Here is a 25,741-nt window from a genome sequence, read left to right as displayed (position 1 = left end):
CTGTACACCAAGGGCAAATGATTAATTTACACTCTCATTAATTAAATTAACATCCTTAAAAAACAATAAGGAATAGTCTGTAATATATAAGTTCCAATGTATGAGATGAGATACCGACCCCACTGTAACCCTAACATTAATCTCAAGTTTCAAACTATCTCCTGACCTTATCCTACTAATCCTAACCCTAAACTTAATCCCAGAACCCTATCACTAATCTTTAACTCTTACTTAGGGTGGTGTCCCTTATTCCAAGTCTTGTCAAGACATGCCCTAAAAGTAGTGCAGTACAAGCACGCCTAGTATGTATACAAGCAAGTCTTCCAGATAGTCAATGCATTGCTGATATGTACACAACTAACTGCCAACATCGTCATAAAAAACAGTTTCTCATTATTTTACCCTGATTTAAGTAGCTGATAAAGATGATTGGACACACAGTATTAATTTTTAACTCTTCTCTATATATATTTCATATATAAATTTTGTTAGGACACACTGTCTATTATCAGTACTGTGATTGTTTTTGGGAATTTAAACTTTTCCATATCAAATAGCTCTACACCTTACATTATTATTAATGTCACTTTCATTATTGGATATAAATTATTCTCAATTTATAAGAAGTCCACAGGTGAAATCAGTTCAACAACACAAATTGATGGCTTAAAAAAAATCATTTTGGTAAATTTTGACAAATAAAAGTTGACAGTAGATAATTTAAGATGGCTATACTTAATTGAATTGCACTATACTCATTTTGATGACATTACTCAAATTATTCATGATCAATGTATTACAACAAATAAAATCCTTCAGTCAACTGATGATGATGATATGATGATGATTATAAGATGATGATGATGATGATGATGATAATGATGAATCAAAAACAATATGAGCCATGTAGCTGCTCAAAAATGTGATGTAATCAAGCATAAAGGAATCAGATGTCAAGTTAATTTCCAGATACGGACAAAACAAGAATACTGGTCTTTTCCACTCCAAAATGTTCATGTCTCTTCTGAAAAAAACTTCCATTTTGATAGCAGTTCCAGCTATGTAGCATTCCAAAGTGTAATTTAAAAATAATATGAAAGACAAAATCAAATCTATATCCAATTCACTTTGCTTGATTGCATTACACACACTAATTACCGCTACTCGTAAATATTCATGAGTGATGTCACTGTAATTGCATTTTGAATATCTGTTGTTGTTGTTGACTCCCATGCATAAAATACCACAATCACTGCCGATTCCACCATAACAAAGCCGTTGTCTGAAAAGCGCCCTCGTATACCAGGTGTCTCTAGCCAAGTGAATGGTGTGACATGGTCTGTTGTTAGGTGGATAGTGAATACATTGGGTGACTTCTGAGCTACTTTTGCCTGGAAAATCAAATTAAAGGAAAATAAATCAGTTATGGCTTCAGAACATCACACAACTTTGAGATCCATCTTAAAAGTTACAATGTCACTTGATGCGTTATACAAATATTGAATGTTTATGAGTACAATGGTAAGATTATTTTCATGAGGTGAAATATGGACTGTTCCATTCAACGAGGCTTTGCTGAGTTGAATGGAACAGTTCATATTTCACCTAATGAAAATATTCTTTCCATTGAACGAATAAAAACATTCAATATTTGTTTTATATAACTCATATAAAAATTCTTTTTCTTCCATTTAATTTTATAAATCACCAGGAATACAAAATAAATTACATAAATATTACAAACTGTATTTAACCCTTATGTCCCAGTTGCTTTTTGGCGAGGAGGAAGGAAAGAAGGAGGAAAGAAAGAAAGACAAAGAAGAGAAAACTTTTTTTCTCGGGTGCAGTTTTGAACCCCCGACCCTTTGGGTGCGACACCCGTGCACTGGCCTACCTTGCCACGGGGGAGTAGCTTGCCCGGCCAAGCTTTCCGTCCCCATATGACTGTTCGCATGATGACGCAATAGCATCACATGGGATATCTGTTTGTGCCTACGCTTTCTGAATTGAGGTTTTTTGATGTTTAGTAAGGTTAGGGTTAATTAATAATACCCACACCTATAATTGGCGAGTCAATTTCACAGGGCTAAAAAATGAAAAATGATTTGATTTTAATTAAACTGGTCTCAAATTTGTCATCATATAAATATAGATATACCAAATAAGTAATGGTTTGCATTGTTTAGAATATAACAAGAAATAAATTTATTGCATCCAGTTCCTTGCACACACAAAACTTCCATAGTATGTGGTATGTGTGTTATGTAAATTCTAATTCTAATCATAATTTGGCAATTGTACAAGCTCAACAGTAATGTAGGTTGTTTATGTCATTTTGTGGGAAAAATCAACATGACCCATTAGGGCTCATATTGAAATTCCCTTACACAGGAAGGTGTGCGCCATCCTGCAGCTTTCCTGTGCAGGGTGTATCACTGATGCATATAATCCATCCGTTTTATGACTGAGCTTTCTGAGGTGCGCTGGCTGCTGCGCGCGCTTAGCGAGGGAATCCTGCCTTCTTTCTGTGTGAAAACGTGGTAGGGTATTTCAATATGAGCCCTTATTATTTTAATACAAATATGTGACACGATCAAGGGAAATGAGTCGGATGTCGCTAATATTGATTTTGAGATATTGGCAAAGAAAGTGTTAAAATTCTTTTGTTTTATATTGTTTTCAGCGATTGATAAATTGGCGTAACTTCAGAAGGAAAAGTCATTATCAACATGGGGTTTTCAGTTTCTGAAAGCTCTAAATGTCCTCTTTAAAAACATGTGTAAAACTCATTTTCGACCAGGGCCGACATGTGACTCATTCCCCTTGATCATGTGGTGGAAGCTCTATAGTCGGACGGTTCTTTATTCCGACGGTTCTTTATTCCGAAGGTTCTTTAATCCGACGGTTCTTTATTACGAAGGTTCTTTATTCCGACGGCTCTTTATTTCGAAAGTTCTATAGTCCGAATTTTAAAAAAGGTTCCCTAATCCGAATATTAAAAGAGGTTCTTTAATCCGAATTTAAAAAACGGTTCTTTAGTCCGAATATGAAAATAGGCTCTATAGTCCAAATTTAAAAAAAGGTTCTCTAGTCCGAATATACAAATAGGTTCTCTAATCCGAATTTGAAAAAAGGTTCTCTAGTCCGAAATTGCAAAACGGTTCTATAGTCCGAAGCGGATACCGTGTTCTTTAGTCCGAATTGGTAAACGGGTTCTATTGTCCGAATTTTATTTTTATCATTTGTTTCAGTTTCAAATCATCACTTGTTAAATACAAATCCGCTGAAGTTCAACATGGTTGGTTTCTCTGGATATTTTTCGTAGCATACATTAACGTTCACCTTTATTCTGGTGATATTTTCTTCATTTTTATCCATTTTTCATTCCATTATAATATTATATACTACGACTATTCGGGAATTAAAATTCGGACTAACGAATGCTATGAACACGTGTTCGGACTAGCGAACCTTCGGACTAGCGAACCTTCGGATTATAGAACCTTCGGATTATAGAGCAGTCCCCGATCATGTCACATATTCAAAACATTCAACTTACCATAAAACGTGGCTTTGCCAATCCACTTGCTTCATTGAATGAATACAAGAACAGTGAATTCACAGGGGAAATGACTTCAGAAGTTGACGATAAAACTTCAAATGTTAGAAAGCAATCCTTTGTCTTGTCGGAGCAGCCGCTTAGCTTGATTAGGTCATCTAAACTATTCTTATATTGCACTATTGCTGATTGATGAGACTGGAAAAATGATGGAAAAAGACATAAAATTAAGTGTGTTGATTAAAATTAGGTATGGCAAGGCATTAGTGGAATGCTGTGAACTTCAAATAATTCTGTAAGATCCACAAGGTGAATGCAATATTTATGTCATATATTTTGGCAGTTACAACTGAGAGTATTAAATTGTGAGAGGCAAAATTTATTTATTTATTTTATTATTTATAACACTCTGATCGCAAAATTGAGGACAGTGTCAGAGCTGGAAGAACTGGACAGTATAAGAGTCTTTTCTTGACTTCTTCAGCTGATCTAATAATGAATCTCTTCCGTCAGTCAGAATTAATAGGTAAATTTTCACGGGAAAATTTCCTGGACATGTGACATCTATGGGCGCAGACATATTAGCATTATGGAATGTGACCCCGAGCGCAGCGGTTGGTCTACCAATGTATTTGAATAGGAAGAATTCCTCCTTTGATGCAAAATAAGTAACTTGTTGTAAGTTAATAATATTATGGTAAGCGTTTCCGTAGATAAATATTTTTTTCCGTAGGTAGATATTTTTGATGATATTGTGAAGAAAGTAAGATCGCATGATATTTAATAAATATGCAAGACACAAATTTCTATCGAAATTGCAGCCAAGAATACTATTCCAATTCAAAATTACTAAGACTTGAATAGCGAGGTCACCGCCGGGGGTCAGAGATCAGGCTTGAGGTCACACTTACATTGATACACATTGGTCACGTGTCCAGAAAATTTTCCTGTGAAAATATACCCATTAATGTTGACTGTCCGTAGGTTATTACATTACCTTTAAGAAATAAAATGTGTTATAGAGACGCCTATTTAGATTTTTTAAACATTCTTATCACTGATTATCTGTGGTATCTTCTCAAGTTCTCATTGTACGGTCATTTTGTGACTCGACTTCCTCCTAATGGGTATAGGCATTTTGCAAAGAGTGTTGTGGGCCTGGTTACACTCAAACCCAGGAGTGTACATCTCATTTTCTTGTGGGTCAGTTTCAGCTTCAGGGAGGTAAACACTACAGTGAGCTAAACTTTCCATCTCCTTAGCAAGAGCAACATTGACAGATTCACATTTTTTTGAATGATTACAAAAGCTTTTATTCAAAGTAATTATTGTTTAATTTGAGAACACAGTGGCTCAGTGGTTATGGCCTTGGAATCATATCTGAGAGATTGCTCGACGTGCGTGGGTTCGAGTCCCTGTCCCACCACCATGTTGTGCCCTTGGGCAAGGTGCTTTGCCTTGCTTGCCTCACACCACCCAGGTGCAATGGGAAGCTATTAGGGGTAGTCACAGTCACTGTACTGATGAACCCTGCGCCGTTTGTAGACAGCAAACGTGGTTCCTACATATTCTAATGATGGCGAAATAAATGTAAAGTGCTTTGAGGCGCTATATAAATATTTTAAAAAAATAAATAAAAAATAAATTCCTCCTATGTTATAATTCTAAGTTCAGCAAAACTGCCCACTTTAGAAGTAGTAATAATCTCACCTGGTTAAATTGTTGAGTTGTTATTGTGTCCATAGGTTTGTCTAGCGTATCCCATTTGTGGATGTTTATTCTCAGCTTACAATTTTGTAAATCCTGTACATCGGTTATCACATAAACATAGAGTTGTTTATCCTGAACCATGCCAGATGCTAGAACAGGTGCAAAGAAATTCTTGGCATAGTAGTGAAGCATTTTCCATTTACCACCATATTCTGTGTGGAGAGATACAAAAAGAGAAGAATGCCTTTTGATAAAACTAGATTTTTTTAGATTCTTGAGCGTCGTCCTGGCTAAAAAATTGTGGTCTGCAATTCACAATTTTATTAGGCAAAAAATATTTCCATCGGCAAAATATGCTGTACACCTCCCCAATCCGATTGGTCTAGCAACGCCCCTGACTAGTGATAAAATTGGTTTTGAATTGTATGCAGTGTTAGAAAAAACCTGGTAGGCCATTTGGTCAAAAGCATGCGGACACTACTGTCTGGAATTACTGCGAGCCTGCTGATATGCTATCTTATGGGCCTGTGATTTGTTTACCATAGTCAGCAAGGTAGACTTACGGGCGCAAAAGTTATTGCTGACTGCAACAGTTCCCTGCTATTTGGCACCTGTTGTTGACTTGTGGGTATGAAATACCAAAAAAGCACCTTTGTGACTCAAAATCTTACTGTGAAATTTCTTGTATCCCGTTAACTTTGGTATCAAAATGTAGAGAGATTAATTATCTTTTAAATGATAGCAATTGCATTATGATCATGTATTGATTTTGAAAGTTATGATCAAAATATTGCAGTATGTGGAAGTGGGGATCATTTTGGAAGCCATTTTGGATTTAGAGGTGACTGAAGTAAACAGGTAAATGCGCAAGAGTACACATACACCAAGCAAATATTGTGTCATAAGCAATAAGCAAGAGAATAAATGAGGTGTACTTAGTTTGTACGCATGGTGCAATGGGACACAAAATCTGAGCACGTTTTTGAGGATCGATTATGTTGTAATGAAGTATTGCTCTTTTTAAGTTTCCTTGTTTTGTCCTATATTAGAAAGTGTCACAAAAAGTGGACCAATATAACATTAAAATCTACAAATTGCTAAACATATTAAGTGTCAAATTTACAATTGACTTTGATACAAGGGCCTCAATTTGTCTTATTTCTAAACTAAAATAAATCAGACCTGCAACATGTTCATTTTTTAAATAAATAAGCTAACACCATATGTGTACATCCATATCAAAATGATGCACTTGTCGGCTGCTACATGTGTCTCATTTCAGATAATAGCTAGGAATAAATACCAGACTCATCTCCAAAGTAGAGGTCACTTTAAATCATCCCTAAGTCACATAGTTTAGGAATACAGAGAACATTCCTTAACTACATGTATGTGACTTGGGCATGATTTTGAAGTGACCTCCACTTCGGAGATGAGTCTGGTATTTATTTCCAGCTACTATGTGAAATGAGACACATGTAGCAGCCGACAAGTGCATCGTTTTGATATGGATGTACACATATATGTTTTTGTACCATGTATAATTTTGAATAATGAAGCAATGAAATTTTCCAATTACACAGCACTTTTATAGGCAAAATTTCACCAATTGTATGACATGTATCACAAAGCCTTGATCTCAGAATTAGATCTGCCCACATCGACTGGTCTCATAGAAAGGATCAAACATTAGAATTTATAGAACATCTAAATATGATTAAAAAACTCAAACATTTCCATTTTACATTGGCTGTATACAACATTTCATTTTTTATCCTCACCGATTGAAGCCCATGTTGGTGCCTGCCATATGTCATTGAGTTGCCAGTATAGCGCCCCCATGGTATGTCCTTCTCCATCAACGATTGTGCTCTGCAAGCGACGATAATGCTCTGTTTCTGACTTGATGCACATAGCCTGGGATATCTGTGGTCAAATTGGACACATAAAATTATCATTAGTCTTTTAGACTTAATAATGTGGATGTCAGTTGGGTGTCAATATACTTCAGATTACCAATTTAGAACTAATAATACACAGTTTATTTGCTATTTTTCTGGATAAACCCATCTCTCCTCATATATGAACCAACAAAACTGCTCCATTGACACTGTAATGAATTTCGATTGGCAATCTGGGCATCCATACTTTGAAATTTGCATAGCTAACAAAAATTTGGCCAATGCATATGGATCCTGGCCAATGCATATCGATTCCGCTGCAAGGTACTTGACAGTGCTGTCTGCTGAATTCATAATAGGGCTCTCAAGTTGCCCAGTACCAAGTGCTTGGATTTTCCCAAAAATCCATGAAGCGAAGACATCATTACGATCTGCCTTATTTAGCTTATGATTTACCAGTTTTGTATGTGATATGTAACACATACATTTTATGATAGGGTTCCTTGGAACTAAAATGAAATGTTGATGTTATAGATCAATTACTTTTAACAAATATATGTGACACGATCAAGGGAAATGAGTCGGATGTCGCTAATATTGATTTTGAGATATTGGCAAAGAAAGTGTTAAAATTTTTTTGTTTTATATTGTTTTCATTGATTGAAAAATTGACGTAACTTCAAAAAGAAAAGTCGTATCAACATGGGGTTCTCAGTTTCTGAAAGCACTAAATGTCCTCCTTAAAAACCTATATAAAACTCATTTTCGATCAGGGACGACATGTGACTCATTCCCCTTGATCATGTCACATATGTCACTTTTATTTGAGCACAGAAAACAAACAGGGTAACATCCTTTTCTTTTTCTTTAAATTGTGCCATGTACAAAAGATGAGGTTTGTATTTTATTTCATAATCATAACATCAGAGCTACATTTCATTGAAAAAATGTAAAATGAAAATGTAGCTACAGTGCTGACAATCCATGCTATATTATGGGATTTTATTATGTGAGCTTAAAAGCTTCAATTGGATGTCACGATCATGCAATACAACAAAAACCTTATATACTGTGCATGGCACAATTTAAAGTAAGGGATCAGATGATTATGATCTTTAGGCTTTTTCAGAAGGTGTAAACTCTGTATTCTTTGTAATAGCCTAGAAGGGGACACTATTACAAACAATACCAATACACCTTCAGCAAAAGTCTAAAGAAAGCCCTGACACTGAAACATGTGTTTAGTGGAAAATGTGACTGTTGGATGACACCATTATTCTTTGCAGCAACAGTACAATTCTGGTTTACCCTGCATACCCTATTTATTAGGGTTAGGATTAGGATTAGGGTTATACTTGTGCACAGGGTATACCAAAATTATTCTGCAGCAACAATCCAACCAACAGCCATAGTACCATAAAAACTCAATGGTTAACATATGTGCTTACTATCGTGCACTTTTTCAAAGGCACTTGATAGCAAGCACATATGTGACTCCTCGCCACAACTGAGCCCGGATGTCGCCAATCATCATTTTTGAGATATTCAACCAAAATATTCTGCTTGAAATTAGCTTTAAAATGATGTATATCATGTCTATAGTACTTGACATTTAAGTAGTGAAAATCAATAAAACAGTCAATAAATCCTTTCTTTCCTATTGTTTATTGTTAAGTTCGATGGAGAAAATCTCAATAGTGGCACTATCGACATCCGGGCTCAGTTGTGGCGAGGAGTCACATATGTGATGTGATCAAGCAAAATCAGTCGGAACTCAGATATATTAAATTTTCAGTTTCTTATATGAAAGTAAACAGCATTTACAAAGCTGCATTTTGCAGAAAACCCCATTGAAATTGAACAATCAGTTCCAACGATATGAGCAATTAAAGAGTTTCCAAAACAAGAGGAAACAAAAGGAAATATTTTCTTTGTTTGGCTATATCTCAAAATCAATATGTCCGAGTTCCTACTGATTTTGCTTGATCGCATCACATATGCTAACTAGCGAGTTTTTACGGTATATACAATGGAAGTGGCTATTTACCTGTGTTAAATAAAGGGTATCTTTGTACATCTGTAGAGGATCAGTGCTTGATGGCAAATTGAAATGTTTCTGGGCCAGGGCAGTCATCTCCTGATTACCTGCAAGAAATTGGGAAAAAATCTTTCTTAAAAGCAGTCCGATTGTAATTTTGACATATGTATAAGAAAAATGCACACATATCATTGTTTTCATGGGTATTATTCAAATGTTACCAGAACAGGTATTTTTCTGTCAACATATCGTCATGGGCACAACTTAACTAAAGATGGATATCTTGCTCATTATTAGAAATGGTAATTGCTAATTGTGAATATCTTTGTGTGACAAGACAGCTTAAGAAATCTATTGTTGATGGGGGTAGGGCATTGTCCACAGATTCTTATCCATAGGTTTTGCTTTTAAAAGGGCATTTCATGATCCACAGCATTATCCCCCCCACTTTTCTCAAAAAAAGTTGCGATTTTTATATCACATAATGTTTATGTACAAAAATTTCTTGCAGATTAATTTGTTTAGCAAAGATATCGTGGAATTTGAATTTCATTCTGGTATACCAGAACACAGAACAAAATAATAACACATTGTCTATGGAGCAGTGTAATACACATAATCTTGCATAACTCACAATGCAAAATCGTAATCAACCAAAATTTTGGGAATAAGATTTCTTCTTGGATATCTACTGAAAAATGTCATAAAGAGAGGATGCTAGGATCACGAAATACTCGTGTCATAAGAAATATTTGTGTCATAAGAAATATTTAAAATCAACACAATTGTCAAAGAAGTATTTGGAATCAAACACTTTGCACATTCAACAAAAAATAGATATCTGCAGTTTCATTGTAATTTTCAGCCATGCCATGTCAATTCAGATTTCATACAATGGAGGCGGAGATTGGCCATAAAAAAAAATAAAAAAATGTTGGTATTTATACAGCGCCTTTCACATGTGAACATGTACCAAAGCGCTTTACATTTATTCCGCCGTCGTTAGAATATGTCAGCTGCCATACAATGCCCAAGGCATGCTCATACCTTTAGGCGGCGCCAATGGACAGTATTCATAACAGCTCCCATTTCACACCTGGGTGGAGAGGAGTAATCAAGATAAAGTGCCTTACTCAAGGGCACAACACGATGGCGTCACCGGGGCTCGAACCCACAACCTTCCGATTATGAGTCGTAGCCCGTTCCGCTCGGCCACTGTGCTCCCTATATTAAAGTGTATGCCGAGTAGGAAATGTTACTCAAAATACTCTAGTAACTCACCTAGCAAATGATGCTGTCTATGCTCACTGAAATTACTGCTATATGACCAGTCTGATTTCTCCGATACCTTGGCAAGAGTTTCAAATGATGCCCATGATTGGTAGCCATATTCTGAAGCAAACCGTGGCTTTGGGAAGGTACTAACATCCCAACAATCTGCACCATAGTTGTAATAATGGACTACAAAAGAAAAATATCATAATTAGTGGTGTGTTTGTATGTATACATTTGTGTATGGTGTGGGATGTGGTGTGCTTGTGCATGTGCATATGTGACCTGCTACCACGAAATCAGCGTAAAGTCGCAAGGCGTTAGTCACTTAAAATGCCCTGGCTACTGCGTTGGTGTTCACTCACCTGTTAAAGCCACTAAATATGTCTGTATGTCCATTGTGAATGGGGGCACAATGGGCCATTCATGAAGGATAATACTACTGGCTTGTACAGGTGGCGGCAAACAAAGAACATCAACTTAGTCAGACCAAATATCTCCAAACTACCAACTCAACAAAATGAGTATAAAGTCGCATCGACTTTACGCTGATTTTGTGGTAGCAGGTCACATAATGTACACATGCCTTGTGGATTTCATGTTGTCCAAGCTTTGTCCTTTGCCTCCAATTCACTTGAATATAATGACACAAGTGTTGGACTAACAAGTCAAATATTTACTATATTATCTTTCTATTATTGGGCTTAAACCTCAACAACTACTTCAATTAATTGCCCAAGCTCCCAAAACCTCTTCCCTCTCACATGATAATGTCAAAATCAATCATTAACATATTCATAACCTCATAAATATATGTGATGCACAAGACCCAACCAAACTTATTTATTTGCCAAAAATAATGAAAGCGATGTGCGGTTACTAATTAACAACAACAGTGGACCCCCCCCCACGTAACATTAGTAACTTCAGTGTGCATATTCTATATTACGCACACGCAACTACAGTACTTGTACATTGCACGATTAAGCACTGTGGGCTATGTGATTTTTAAAATGCAAATGATAGGTAAAGTTGAAATTGTATTTTGTTTTTACAACAAATATGATAATATTAATCAGAGGGAATCACACAAATTGGAAAGTGATGGTTATGAAAGAGGTTAATGACTTTGCATCAGTTATTTTTTGGGTATTGTGAAAAAATTTAAACATTTTGCTTGGACTTCGGAATATCCTTCCAGTCTATGCCCCTCAGGATATTCCTCGATTCCAAAGGCAAACGTTTAGATTTTTCGCAATACCTTCAAAACAACTGACGAACAGTTATTAACCTCTAAATCTCCTGCACATAAAGAAAAATAAACGTTCCAAGAAGCTTTGACGTTAATCCACCATTAATGGTTATCTCACAAAGTAAACACTTACCATCCCCATAGTGAGTGTCTTGTGGATTCCAAGCTACCCAGTCTTCTTTCTCCGTCTCCAATCCATTTAGATGGACTAGATACTAGAAACACTTACCATCCCCATAGAGAGTGTCTTATGGATTCCAGGCTACCCAGTCTTCTTTCTCCGTCTCCAATCCATTTAGATGGACTAGATACTAGAAACACTTACCATCCCTATAGTGAGTGTCTTGTGGATTCCAGGCTACCCAGTATTCTTTCTCTGTCTTCAATCCATTAGATGATCTATAGATACTAGAAACACTTACCATCTCCATAGTGAGTGTCTTGTGGATTCCAGGCTACCTAGTCTTCTTTCTCTGTCTTCAATCCATTAGATGGACTAGATACTAGAAACACTTACCATCTCCATAGTGAGTGTCTTGTGGATTCCAGGCTACCTAGTCTTCTTTCTCTGTCTCCAATCCATTTGATGGACTAGATACTAGAAACACTTACCATCTCCAAAGTGAGTGTCTTGTGGATTCCAAGCTACCCAGTCTTCTTTCTCTGTCTCCAATCCATTAGATGGACTAGATACTAGAAACACTTACCATCTCCATAGTGAGTGTCTTGTGGATTCCAGGCTACCCAGTCTTCTTTCTCTGTCTCCAATCCATTTAGATGGACTAGATACTAGAAACACTTACCATCACCATAGTGAGTGTCTTGTGGATTCCAGGCTACCCAGTCTTCTTCCTCCGTCTCCAATCCATTTAGATGGACTAGATACTAGAAACACTTACCATCCCCATAGAGAGTGTCTTATGGATTCCAGGCTACCCAGTCTTCTTTCTCCGTCTCCAATCCATTTAGATGGACTAGATACTAGAAACACTTACCATCCCTATAGTGAGTGTCTTGTGGATTCCAGGCTACCCAGTATTCTTTCTCTGTCTTCAATCCATTAGATGATCTATAGATACTAGAAACACTTACCATCTCCATAGTGAGTGTCTTGTGGATTCCAGGCTACCTAGTCTTCTTTCTCTGTCTCCAATCCATTTGATGGACTAGATACTAGAAACACTTACCATCTCCATAGTGAGTGTCTTGTGGATTCCAAGCTACCCAGTCTTCTTTCTCTGTCTCCAATCCATTAGATGGACTAGATACTAGAAACACTTACCATCTCCATAGTGAGTTTCTTGTGGATTCCAGGCTACCCAGTCTTCTTTCTCTGTCTCCAATCCATTTGATGGACTAGATACTAGAAACACTTACCATCTCCATAGTGAGTGTCTTGTGGATTCCAGGCTACCCAGTCTTCTTTCTCTGTCTCTAATCCATTTGATGGACTAGATACTAGAAACACTTACCATCTCCATAGTGAGTGTCTTGTGGATTCCAGGCTACCCAGTCTTCTTTCTCTGTCTCCAATCCATTTGATGGACTTGATGATACAAATGGCCTTCTCTCATTAGGATCATGTAGTAACACCTGTTCTCTTATTGTGTCAATGTATAGCTTCACATAGTCATCTCTATAGAGGGAGTAGCTCACATTGGTCCCATACCTGTGACAAATGAGATTTTATGTAAATATAATGTATTGCATCCATTATTGTTTGATCCCTTTTACTTGACTTAGAAATACTACATATTTAAACCAAGAATCAGGTTAATGTTTTCATTGGCTTAATTGGTGGGTATGAAATAGGTTAATAAATGCGTATCACTTATTATTATACAAAATAATGCACTTCTACTGAGATGTTGATGCATCTAATACACCCCCCTTAGGGGATCGTGTATTAGATGCATCTCAGTGCATTTGCATTATTTTGTACAATTTCACTCCCAACAAGTGATACACATTTATTAACCTATAAATGGTGTGTTGGCATGTTGCATCTTGGCTAACACCTTCAATAACTCCTTGACTGAATAAATAAGAGAGTGCAAACTAGATACAACTTGCTCCTGACATGGAGTGCAGTTGTCTCTATCAGAGACAACTGCATGTAAGGAGCAAGCTGCATCTAGTTTACAGGACTGACTCAACAAGTTGACATAAACCAGGATCGTCTACTACTAGCTGAGACTATTATAGTCTCAGCTACTAGCTACACTTTTATCCTGTACATATCCTAAATATGTCGATGCAATTAAAGCCATTTCAGCAAACCATACCCTACCATGGTTTAATCTCTCCCTATAGGCATGTATATAGCATATTGAGTGAAATTGTTTTATACACTAACAATACATTGTACATACCAGTCTTGTTGCAAAGCACCTTCATTTTCATTATTTCCAGCCCAAATCAGTATACTAGGGTGACTGCTAAGACGACGAATCTGAACAAAACAAACAAACAAAAAGAAATCAGTATACTAGGGCGACTGCTGGGATGACATATCTAAAAGAAACAAATAAAACAAACAATAACAAGATTCAAATAAATTTAAAAAGCTGGCGATAACATTAATACTGAAACTGATATCAACACCAAATACTGAAAAACTAAAATTGAAAATCTAAATAAACATGGTACCTGCTGTGCAGCTTCTAGTTGAACACTCTTCAAGAATGCATCATCAGTAGGGTACATAGCACATCCAAACATGAAATCCTGCCAAATCAGGATACCTATAAAATAATTAAGTAAATAAGGCTTTGTTGTCTTATGTACAGCAAAATACAGATTTACATGTGACCATCCAGCACAACTGAGCCCTGAAGTCGCCAATCATCATTTTTGAGATATTCAACCAAAATATTCTGCTTGAAATTAGCTTTAAAATGATGTATATCATGTTTATAGTACTAGTAGTGAAAAATCAATAAAACAGTCAATAAATCCTTTGTTTCCTATTGTTTATTGTTAAGTTCAATGGAGCATATCTCAATAGTGGCACTGGAGACATCCGGGCTCAGTTGTGGTGGATGGTCACAAATGTAAAATTTGGGCTTAACCCTAATGCCCGGATCTTGCTTTTGCCTTTCATCAAAAAACCCTCATATAGAGGCATATATATGCTTGTAAATGGAATTCTACGATATGAATATTTACGCAATTTCGTACTAATTAGCATAAATGTGCATATATTATTATGTTACACACATTGTACGGAGTGTCATCTCTCCAAGGATGGTACACAACTTACAATATGTCGTCATAAGGTATGCGGTCGTGTGTCTTGAGCTCGCCACCAAAAAAAGGTGGCAGCGTTACATTTTGCCAAAGTCGACTCAAAACAAATGATGATATCTCTGTCAAGCAAGAAGGTATTGTCAAGCTTGTGGTCTCATTTTATTGCTAAATAAAATGCACTTTCAACCCTGTAAAAAGAAATACTTGAACTTTTTTAATACTGACACTGTGCTTCATAGAATTCAGAATGGGCAGGGTGGCGGTGGTGGGGGCTGTGGTGTGGTACACACAAACTCTATGGGATTGGTATTTTTAGTGCGTAATCTGCTTCTGTAAAGGCGGTAAATTGGATTTGGACTCTATTTAGCATCTAAAACACTCATGGCCTTACAGCTAAATAATTCTACTAATTGTTTTTAATAATTTATGATTGGTTTAGTCTAGAAAATACAAACTTTTCCATACAAAACTACCCGTTGTCATATTAAACACTGTAGTAAGTAATGCAGATGTCTTCAAAATCTAAAAATTACTGTAAAATTTTAATTACTTATCCTATCATAGTCAAAGTATAGATTTTCTAAAGGGAAATTTGACAAGGAATCTAAATATGGACATATTTTTTCTGTATGGGTTAGGGGAAAATGATTAGGTTCAAAACATGTTGAATTGTAAAAAAATCTAACATACTTTGGGACACCCTATATTCCGAGATTACCAAACAGCTGTGATTTTGGTTTCTTCCAAAGTCAGTTGGCTCTCCATATCCTCTAACCAAATGAATGTTGTTTACTTCCAGTTTATTACTGTATGTTGGTAATAAGCAATGCATTGAGTGACCCATTTTTATCAAAATCTTTTTATTCCACCCAGTATAACTTGCAGGTCACCCTGTATAATGAGTTGAAATGTATATATTTGAATTGCTTATGCCTTCAGCTTTCCAAAAATGTATACTTTTGCTAGTTTAGGGTTGATGATTGTCGAGATAATCTAATTAGAAACCCGGTTGGTGTAAAAATTCATAATATTTTTCATGTACAGCTCAACTGATCATACTTTTCCTACATTCGACCTTGCATGATTTTTGAGTTGACACAGTCATGAAAATAACTATAGATACTTGACAGACCATTAGTAGCCCAGTTCTGAACCTTTTCATTGATCATTCATAACAATAGGTATCTGATGGATCAGTGAAGATAAGAAGGGATTATAATATATCCATAACCTTGATATTATAGTACATCTCGAGGAAAAAGTGCAATGGACATGTTTTCATTTTATGTTGCAAATATCCGTATGAAAATTGAGTATTTAACCCAAAATGGAAAATTTATTGGAAATCTGTTTAACAGATTTTTTTGACATCTTTTTCTGCACTGTATTATACCTAAATTAAGAAATTTGATAAATATTCAAAGAAAATATAGGTCATCCAAAAATTTTTGATTTTTACACATTTTGGGGCAAAAAAGGAAAAATAAGCAAAAATATCAAAATCTGTTTTAACAGCTTCATTCATCAAGTCATAACAACGGCCTACATGCTTAATTTCTAATAAAATATTGAAATTGTGAAAAATATAGGTATTTATTGATTTTCATGTTTTTTCTTGCAAATATGCTAATAATATGCAAATTATGAAATTACAAAATAAAGTTTCTACATAGCATACATCTTTCAAGTGTGATGTTCAAAATGACAGACATCAAAAAGAGATTCGATAAAATGTAAAGGTGTAGTAACAATTTTGGCATGGACTGTCTGGTTAGGAAAAGTACGGTAAGTTGAGCTGTAACGCTAAGGGTGGCGAGTTCAGGACACACGGCCATGCAGTTTCATACACACAAACATACCCTCTCATAAACATACACCTGAAATACTATTTTCCTTAAAAAGTGTTTTTCTTCCTTACCTAGTTCATCACATATTTCATATAATATGTCCTGTTCATAGACTCCGCCTCCCCACACCCTCAGTGCATGCATATTAGCATCTACTGTAGACTGTAACAGGTTCTTCAATCTGCTCTTATCAATTCTTTCCTGGAAAGCGTCCGCTGGTATCCAGTTGGATCCCTTTAGGAATATTGGCCGATTGTTGATTTTGAAATAAAATGATAATCCTGAAAGTTCAAGATCAAAGAAACCATGTATAATTAGGAGCAGTTGCGTAGCCAGCAGGGGGGCAAGGGGGGGGGGCAGAGTGCCACCCCTGACAAAAAATGAAAGAAAAAAGTGCCCCTGTGACAAAAAAATGAAGAGAAAATCTGAAGGGCAAAGGAAAAGAAAAAGGGCAAGGAGTCCCTTTTCCACCAAAATTCAACCAGATCATGGGTGTAAAAGACAAAATTTTTGCGCGCTGTGAGCGCACATTGTCACAATAGAGCCCCTTTCATCCTAATTATGGGCAAAAATAATGTACAATACAAAACTTTTCCGCGCTACGCGCGTACATCGTCCCAGTAAAGCCTTTTTGCTCCACAACATGCATCATACAGTCTCTTGAAAAAACAAAACCGGTTCAAGTGTAGGGCCTATGTATGATGCAACTGCAATTTTTGTTCAGCTGTGCCCTCGAAATTTTATTTTGCCACTGCTGACTAAGAAAGCTGGCTACGCCCCTGATTAGGAGTGGTGTTAATTTGAAGTAGTGCAATAGTAGACTTGCTTTATGGTGAACTTATACTTTGCTTTCATGCAAACATTTCGACAGATAAAGAATTCCAAACAGCATATTTCAGAAATTACACAGAGGCTGTTCCCAACTCTTTTCTGTCACTTACCTGTGCTTCCTTTGATAGTTTCCTGGACCAGTTTTACCTCTCGGAATCCAATCTTCAATTTTCTACTGCATTTCTCACCAAGCGTTTGGTTTTCAAATGCTACATTAACAGCATACAATCGTTGTTCTCCATAACCATTTGGCCACCATGCCTGGACGAAGTAGAAGATATTATTATAGGTCAAAATGTTGTGCTACGTAAGATACATTAGTCAGTGTACTTGTTTTAAAGGTATGGACTCTATGGGTATGTGTAGGTGTTGGAATGATAGAGGGCGTCACTGATACAAGACAGCACAAAAAAGCTCTCGGAAAATCCTGTCTTTTTTTTACTGTTTTAGCTAAGTTTCATCCATCAAACCTTCATTATCTGCTTGCATAATATGCTAAGACTGAGTTAGACTGAGTTAGACGAAAATGGGAGTCTCTTTAGATTCATACCGCAGAAGAATTGGTGGGTTTGTGCAACCGATGTCATGGAGAAATGTAACACTACCTGATGTATACAACATAGGCGGGAAATATGAACCACATGATTCTTGTTATGGACTAGTGGCCGGTGTTATTGTTATTGCCGTTGTTGTATATGGTGCCAATGGCTTACTATGGTGTGTTGACATTTTCCCTGATATGATGGAATATTTCTATGGCAACACCACAATATATGACATGCATTTATAACTGAACTGTGTCATGGATAATTGTTACTCTTCTGGAATGTCTACAAGCATGTTTCCTTTCGTCCCCTTGCTTCTGACGATGTCAGGGGATGTGGAGTTGAATCCCATACCCGAAACACAACTGGCTACCAAGGACCAAGTTGAAAAGTTGACTACCCTGATCATGAGTATTGATGAGAAACTTACCGACCTTGCTGATCGCATTACAGGACTACAAGAATAAACAAAGGTAAACACAGATAAACTTAAAAATTCAATGATCTTGAAGCAGAGCTAAAAGCAGAAAGAGACCAAAATTATTTCAAGATAAATTACAAGAAATGACCAACCGATCTGACGAGAGTGAAGATAGATCATGTTGAAACAATCTGATGTTCTGTGGCATTGAAGGTAATCCAAATGAAAAGTGGGAAGAAGAATTTTTTTCTACATACTCCATTGTCAATATTGAGACAGGTCAAACACAAACATCACCATCCTCCAACTACTGTGACCCTAGGACAGAAAACAATTTTGTTCAGCTGCAGCCCTTCAATATCTTCCATGAGGTGCCGAACATTCCTTCACTGGCCCATCATTTGTCAGATGAAGTATACGGCCCCAACATTAGAGTTGGCGGGTCCCGACCTATCAACCAGTGGGACGGTTTTGGTCTGATTGTAGATGTTTCATTTGGAATTTGATTCATATGTTTGATGCTTAACACGATCCTGTAGCAAAATGTTGCATTCTAGTTTCCAGAAAGCTGCCCAGGTTAGTGCTTTTCTTCTCTTATAAGGTCTCCATCACTACAACCCATCCTGAAACCCATGTACTTCAAGTTTGTGATGGTACTACCATAGACGTCAAGAGCTGGCTCAGGATTACAGTTGGCAGTCATATACTCTGTCTTAGATGCACTGCTGACAAGACCTAGATCTGCTGCTGCAACTGCAGTCTTAGAAAGCTGTGACTTGGCCTGGGGTATTGCAAATTTCAAAAGAGCATTGTCATCAGCAAAATCCAGATCATTCAACATCCTAGCAGGATACCTTCACAATTGATGTGGATGGGTCACAACTCCAGCAATCAACTCCAGAAGACGACCTTTACAGTGAAGGCAATACACCAGGACAATGAACAGGAATGGTTCTGACACATCAACCCATAGAATTTCAGCCGCCACACCTTGTAAGGCCCAGAGATACCCCATTCACCACAACAGCATCACCAGAGTCACTGCAGGACACTCAGATGGCACCCATCACACCAAAACACACACATACACAAGTCAAGTTAAATAAATATGAAAATTACCTTGATTGATTGTAAATGTTTCACCAGCATAGACACATGTGATGACTTTGATGACAGAGTCAGGTTCATGTGTGATTTGATATTCAATTCTGGTATTTCAACTGTTAATGTGCCTTCAGCTTGATTGGTTGGATCAAAGAACACTGTGACATTGATGCCCCATGGACCTGCAATACCTGTAAAGGAAAACATGTCAGTAATGAGTATTAATGGCAGACATGAGAATACATTTCAATGAAAAAAAAACAGGAAAATTTTGAAAAAAAAAGGATAAATAATCTAAAATATGGCAAAAATGCTAAAAAACTGACTAAAAAGAAATAAAATGTCAAAATGTGTGTAACAAAATATAAAGGAATTCCAGAAAAAGAGGAAAATTCCCATGCCTGTAACAGATACGGTATGTGGTTTAGTATTAATTGGACGAGTGGATGACTGGGTGAGTGAGTGAGTGAGTGAGTGAGTGAGTGAGTAAACAAGTAGGGGTGTGGGTGAGTGAGTGAGCTGGTGAATGGTAACTAAGTGCATAATGATTGAGTGACTGAGTAAATTATTGAGTGAATGACTGAGACAGTATATGTATTAACATCTCACCATCTTTTGTCATGAATGTGTGGACCATAACATCTCTGATTACAGCTGTATTGTAAGCTTCAATGCTGATGTTTTTCCTACAAAAAACCCAGATAAATAGAGGAAAGATTATGAATCATTGAGTTCAATTATGAAATAATTCTTAATGCAACAGCAAAAGTAGCAACCAAAAAACACAAGCAAGAAACTTAACACCATCCAGGCCAGGATTCAATGCTGATGTTTTTCCTACAAAAAACCCAGATAAATAGAGGAAAGATTATGAATCATTGAGTTCAATTATGAAATAATTCTTAATGCAACAGCAAAAGTAGCAACCAAAAAACACAAGCAAGAAACTTAACACCATCCAGAACCATTCCTGTTCACAGCAACATGATTGCCCCTGTGCACAGCAACATGATTAGCCCAACCTTGGCTCTTAAAAAGTTCAGATTTTACAAATGCGCAGAAAGTGCACAAACATATTTCCCATATTGAAGCTAAAATGGTCAAATATGGTTGAAACTGGAACAAATTTATGTGAAGCATGCAAAATGAGCACTTTTAAAGTAACAAGACAACATTAGATGGTTCACTACATGTTTTTATCACATTCATTCATTCATATTTTCCAAAACACTACATTAAGGGGGTACTACACCCCTGCCCAATTTTGTGCCTATATTTGCATTTTTCTCAAAAATTATAGTGCATTGGTGACAAGTAAAATATGTATATTATTGGGGCAAGGACTACCACTACTGCACTGGAAATTTTATTTCAGCACAGACAACAGTTGTGGAGTTACAGTCAAAAATGAGGGAAAACCAATATTTGATCAATAAATCAATAACTACTTGCCTTGAGTTGCTGAATTTTCAGTACAGTAGTTGTAGTCCTTGCCCTATAATATACATATCTTACTTGTCACCAATGCGCTATAATTTTTTTGAAAAAAATGCAAAACAGGCACAAAATTAACCAGGGGTGTAATACCTTTAAACACAAACACTATTCTTTATTTACCATATTCCTTGAGGTGCAAATGCTGGTCCCCAGTCCCAACTGAAGGAACACTGTTCTTTTCTGATAAAGTTTGGATGACATATCCCATGCTGCACTGCGGGTGGACATTCTGGTGGTACTTGATACTGATGTGATGTTGACTTTTGATTGGCATAGCTTGGAGCTGACTGGAAAGCTATTGTTATTGTATTTGCTCCAGACTAATCAAGAAAAAGAATGCATTAACATGATAATGGTATATGATAAACTGTCTTTATTATTTGAATGTCTTTTACAGTACCATTATTAGACTTCTCCGTAGTCCACTTGCCAATTGTGCACTACTCTGGCTATTACATTTAAGCTTAAAACTCTTAATTAATGAGTGCACAATTGATAGATTTTCACAACTGATCTTTTCAGTCACCGTCGCCCTCTGTTTGTTAGCTTCCCAAGTGGACTACTGACTTTGCCTTGAGAGTTAGGCCAATTTCTGGCCTAACTAAAATTGGTGATGATGTAATGCATCTTTAAAAATGAATCTGGCTTGTGATTGGTCGCCCAGATCTCGTTATTGTTTAAATCCTCCCGACGCGTACTGGAACCATTATAACTATACATGGTACACAACTATCTAGGGAATGCTGGCGCTTTTGTGCTGGTGGATGAGCGTATGCATCTAGCGCGTATTGTACCACCATGCTTAGTCTTGTGGTTAGATTTTATTGATAAACAAGTATGATTGACAGTGTGTGAGTCCCGGTAAAGTTCTGCTTAAAAGTGAAAGTCCATAGTCGGTTTTTCGGATAATAAACTGGCAGATTCTAAAATTAGAATTGTTCAGTATTGAAGTGTCATTATAATTATGCCATTATGATATGTTGCATTCAATAATATAAGCCTACGTAGTGCCTATACTTTACTTTTACTGTCACAAATATAATTATATAGCCTAAACTTTTTCATAACCATTTTATACTAGTATTTTGATGTAGGCCTACTAAATATCAGTATAATTTCGAGTTCAACTGAATGCATTCCTCATGATTAATAACATTTTTATTTATCAAAAATCGACTATGGCATAGTCTATACCATTATTTGACTGACTTTTATGGTACCATTATTTGCTGGATTTCTTTCAGAATGCCTGGCCTTACCTACAATCAACGAAATTAATAGTTGGCACACCTTGACAATATGTTGGAACTCTTCATTGCCGCTCTGATAGTTCAGTGAAATTAGTATAACTATGTTTGATGAGAAGTACAAACCTTCCCCTTTCCCCTTCCCTCCCCATTCCCCCTCAATGTTGGGGAGACTGGAGAGCCCAATGGAAAAAAGTGCTTTCATCAACATTGAACTGGGGGAGAGGGGTGGCAACTTACATTTAGTATGCCAACATTAATTTCCTTGATTGTAGCATTTTGTTCATTTAATACAACTTCTACTTCTAAATGAATCATGCATACACCAAAATGTACAACTACATGGTGTGGGATGATGGTGGTGGTGGTGGGATTGGGGGGGTTGTAGTGTATGGTGTTTTTATGCGGCACAATGAACATGTGCTATATTCTTCTTTTCTAAACAGTCTTGCTGCTTGGTTTGCAGGAATGTTTGTGGCTACCTCCAGATGCATTTAATGGATACAACTTCCCATTGCGTGTCCCCAGACCTTTTTATATGGCAAACCAAACATGAAAAAATACATATTTTAAAACAGGTAGGAAAATTATTTCAGCTCAAAATGAAAAGGGGACATATCTGACAGTGAAAACTAACAGTTTATAGAAAAAATAGAAATCTATTTTTATGAAAATGTTACAATATTGCTAAGTAGACTTGCCTTCAAATGTTCCTTGATGTCAAACACATAGCGTATAAACATGTTGGAAGAATCACCCACCACAGCCCCATTAATGCTAATGCTGGCTACAGTATCAAGTCCATGACACACTAAAACTACCCTCTGCTTGGACAAAATGTCTTTGGAAACTGAAACATAACAGTAGAGTAAGACAATGTAATGTATTATGTACATTAACACATTTTTTAAAGACCTAGGGAGAAAATTTTGGTATTTTTTCCCTGTCTTGGCCTGAGACTCTTCAAACAATTTCCTTGTATGATATCAATGCTATGTCACTGCTCAATACAGACTCTGAAAAGGGAACTTTTTAAGCTTATATCAATGTTTTAGTTGTAAAATATTGCAAATTTGTGATTCCCCTGATGTTTCAAACTGAGCAAATTCTTTATAATCTCAATACATTGTGTAACATTTAGCAGGTGTGGCACAAGCTAAATTATACCTCGTCCAGAATTATTTATTAAATTAAGTATCAAACCAAAAGTGATGAGCATAAGCAAACTAAACACTTCAAAAAAAACCATTTACATTTGACCTTATTTTGATTGACCATGGATCTTGTGCACGTCATCACGGGTATCATGCCAATATTGACGGAAATTTGAACCCAACAAGTGCTTTCATATGACTGGGCTTATATTGAATGACGAATTACCCCGTTTTAAAAGCTGCCAAACAGTGCAATACAGTATTATCGTCAAGGGGAACTTACTTTTTTGGAAGTGTTCAGTTTGCTTATGCTCATCACTTTTGGTTTGATACTTAATTTCATTGCTGATTATTCTGTTTAGTATGATTCCCTGAAATGAGTGCCCCATATTTCAGCTGTTTTTATGATTAAATACAAAACTTATAGTAGAGAACAAACCACTAAATCACCTGTAAAATCAGTTGTGTATGTCCAATTGTCATTAGCTATCCAGCGATAGTCCACATCATTGAGACGATAGTACGGGTCCTTGATGACGCTGTTTTCCATCAGAGCAGTATGAACACTCCCTGGGACTGAGCCTTTGATAGATATACCTATGTAATGTAAATTGGTGATACAATCAATGATTATTCATTTATTATGGCAAATTTATCATATGATAACAAATCATTATTAAAATAAAATGCAAAACATTGCCTCTACTAATGCTGGTTTCATACTTTCTGCAGCTTGCCGCCGAGTGCTGTCAACTGCTGTGATGCTTCATCATGCCGCTTGTACTTTTCTGCAAGCCGAGCGGCACACCGCTGAGCGGCAGCGGCATGACTATGAAAGCCAATATTACCACTCAGCACCGCCAAAATCGTTTCCTGTTCTCATACTCAGAACGACGCCGCTCCCGAGTTGATTTATTTAACTCCTGGTGATGCTGCCGCTTGGACAAAGTGGTAGAGTGATCGATATGTCAGTTTGCCGCTGGTCACCACTAGCGTTTCTGGTGCAACTGCGTAGTGAAGCAAAATCGTCGTCAGAGCGGCAGAAAAGTTCGGCATTCATGAAGCAGAGAAATGCCCCAATGACAGACTGATGAGAGAAAAACAAGTTGAGCTGTATAATGACAACATTACAGGCACTATACAGAATGGTTAGTACAGTATTCACAAAGATGATTGGAATTTAACACAAAAGCATTACCGGTAACTTAAACACTTACTTTTATTGGCATTGACAACTTGCCACATCCCATTCAAATTAATCTCCTGTATTGGGGCTGCATTACTGTTTGTCATCGACATCCACTGAACTATAACAAATGCTGCCAATAACCAAGTGTGGTGGAAGTTTCTTTCAGGAGCCATTCTAATCAGTATTGATGGTCTGGTTTACTGAAAATACAAAAATAAAGAAAAGTTGCTGATATAAAGTACCGTATTCTTAAACACTTGAGAACGTTCCTGCAATCTCATTGGTTCTTACCCGTGTGATATGATACGATATCACACGGGTCAGTGCGTGTGCATCAACGCGATACGCGTGCTCGCTATTTGAACCAATCGGAGGCGCATAGCAACAACAGGACTGATCGATTTTAAGCCCTAGGTAGTTCCTTTTTAAATGTATAGGATTTAATCCCGGGATTTAATTTGATTAAATTGTGTAATACTTATGATATTTTTATTTGAATTGAAGTGTTTAAGAATGAGAATAAAGGTATTGTTTTTAGCCGCTGTCGTGTATCTACATGTATCGTCTCATATAACACAGGCGACATCATTATTTTTGGAGTAAAACAACTCCGCTTCGCCTTGTTGTTTTACTTAAAATAATGCCAATAATAATAATAATGCTAAAACCAATACCTTTATTCTCTAAGTAAAGTTTACAACTAATTTGCATTTAAAATATGTTCCTAAAACAGCCCATATGATTTTATTGTGCTTATCATGTATCTTACATGATTTGTTAAATCCAGGAGGGGTCACTTGCGCTGGGATCACTTGAGTCTTGAGTCTTGAGTTTGGTACTGTCCAACACTCCAAGATGGAGACAAACGGCCAGGATGTGTGATCTGCGCTGTGGTTTTTGAAATTCTTGCTTAGTCTTGGTTGCT

The 25,741-nt window shown here is 36.7% G+C and overlaps 1 protein-coding gene across 1 annotated transcript; it reads right to left on the bottom strand.

Moving 5' to 3' along the window:
• LOC140152628 (beta-mannosidase-like) lies at window positions 1-25,017 on the bottom strand. Its single transcript, XM_072175054.1, has 17 exons — window positions 24,845-25,017; window positions 24,078-24,224; window positions 23,175-23,323; window positions 21,347-21,546; window positions 20,339-20,415; window positions 19,745-19,920; window positions 17,770-17,920; window positions 16,900-17,109; window positions 14,382-14,476; window positions 14,105-14,184; window positions 13,205-13,401; window positions 10,490-10,669; window positions 9,218-9,315; window positions 7,051-7,195; window positions 5,270-5,481; window positions 3,560-3,757; window positions 1-1,391 (listed from the first exon to the last, which is right to left on the bottom strand). Exons 1-17 carry the CDS (start codon window positions 24,987-24,989, stop codon window positions 1,161-1,163), a joined length of 2,691 nt encoding a protein of 896 aa, XP_072031155.1. The 5' UTR covers window positions 24,990-25,017; the 3' UTR covers window positions 1-1,160.
• Between the last annotated feature and the right edge of the window lie 724 nt (window positions 25,018-25,741).

The sequence above is a fragment of the Amphiura filiformis genome, chromosome 1, assembly GCF_039555335.1.
Source record: "Amphiura filiformis chromosome 1, Afil_fr2py, whole genome shotgun sequence".
Lineage (NCBI taxonomy): Eukaryota > Metazoa > Echinodermata > Ophiuroidea > Amphilepidida > Amphiuridae > Amphiura > Amphiura filiformis.
This window is presented reverse-complemented; position numbering and strand designations above follow the sequence as displayed.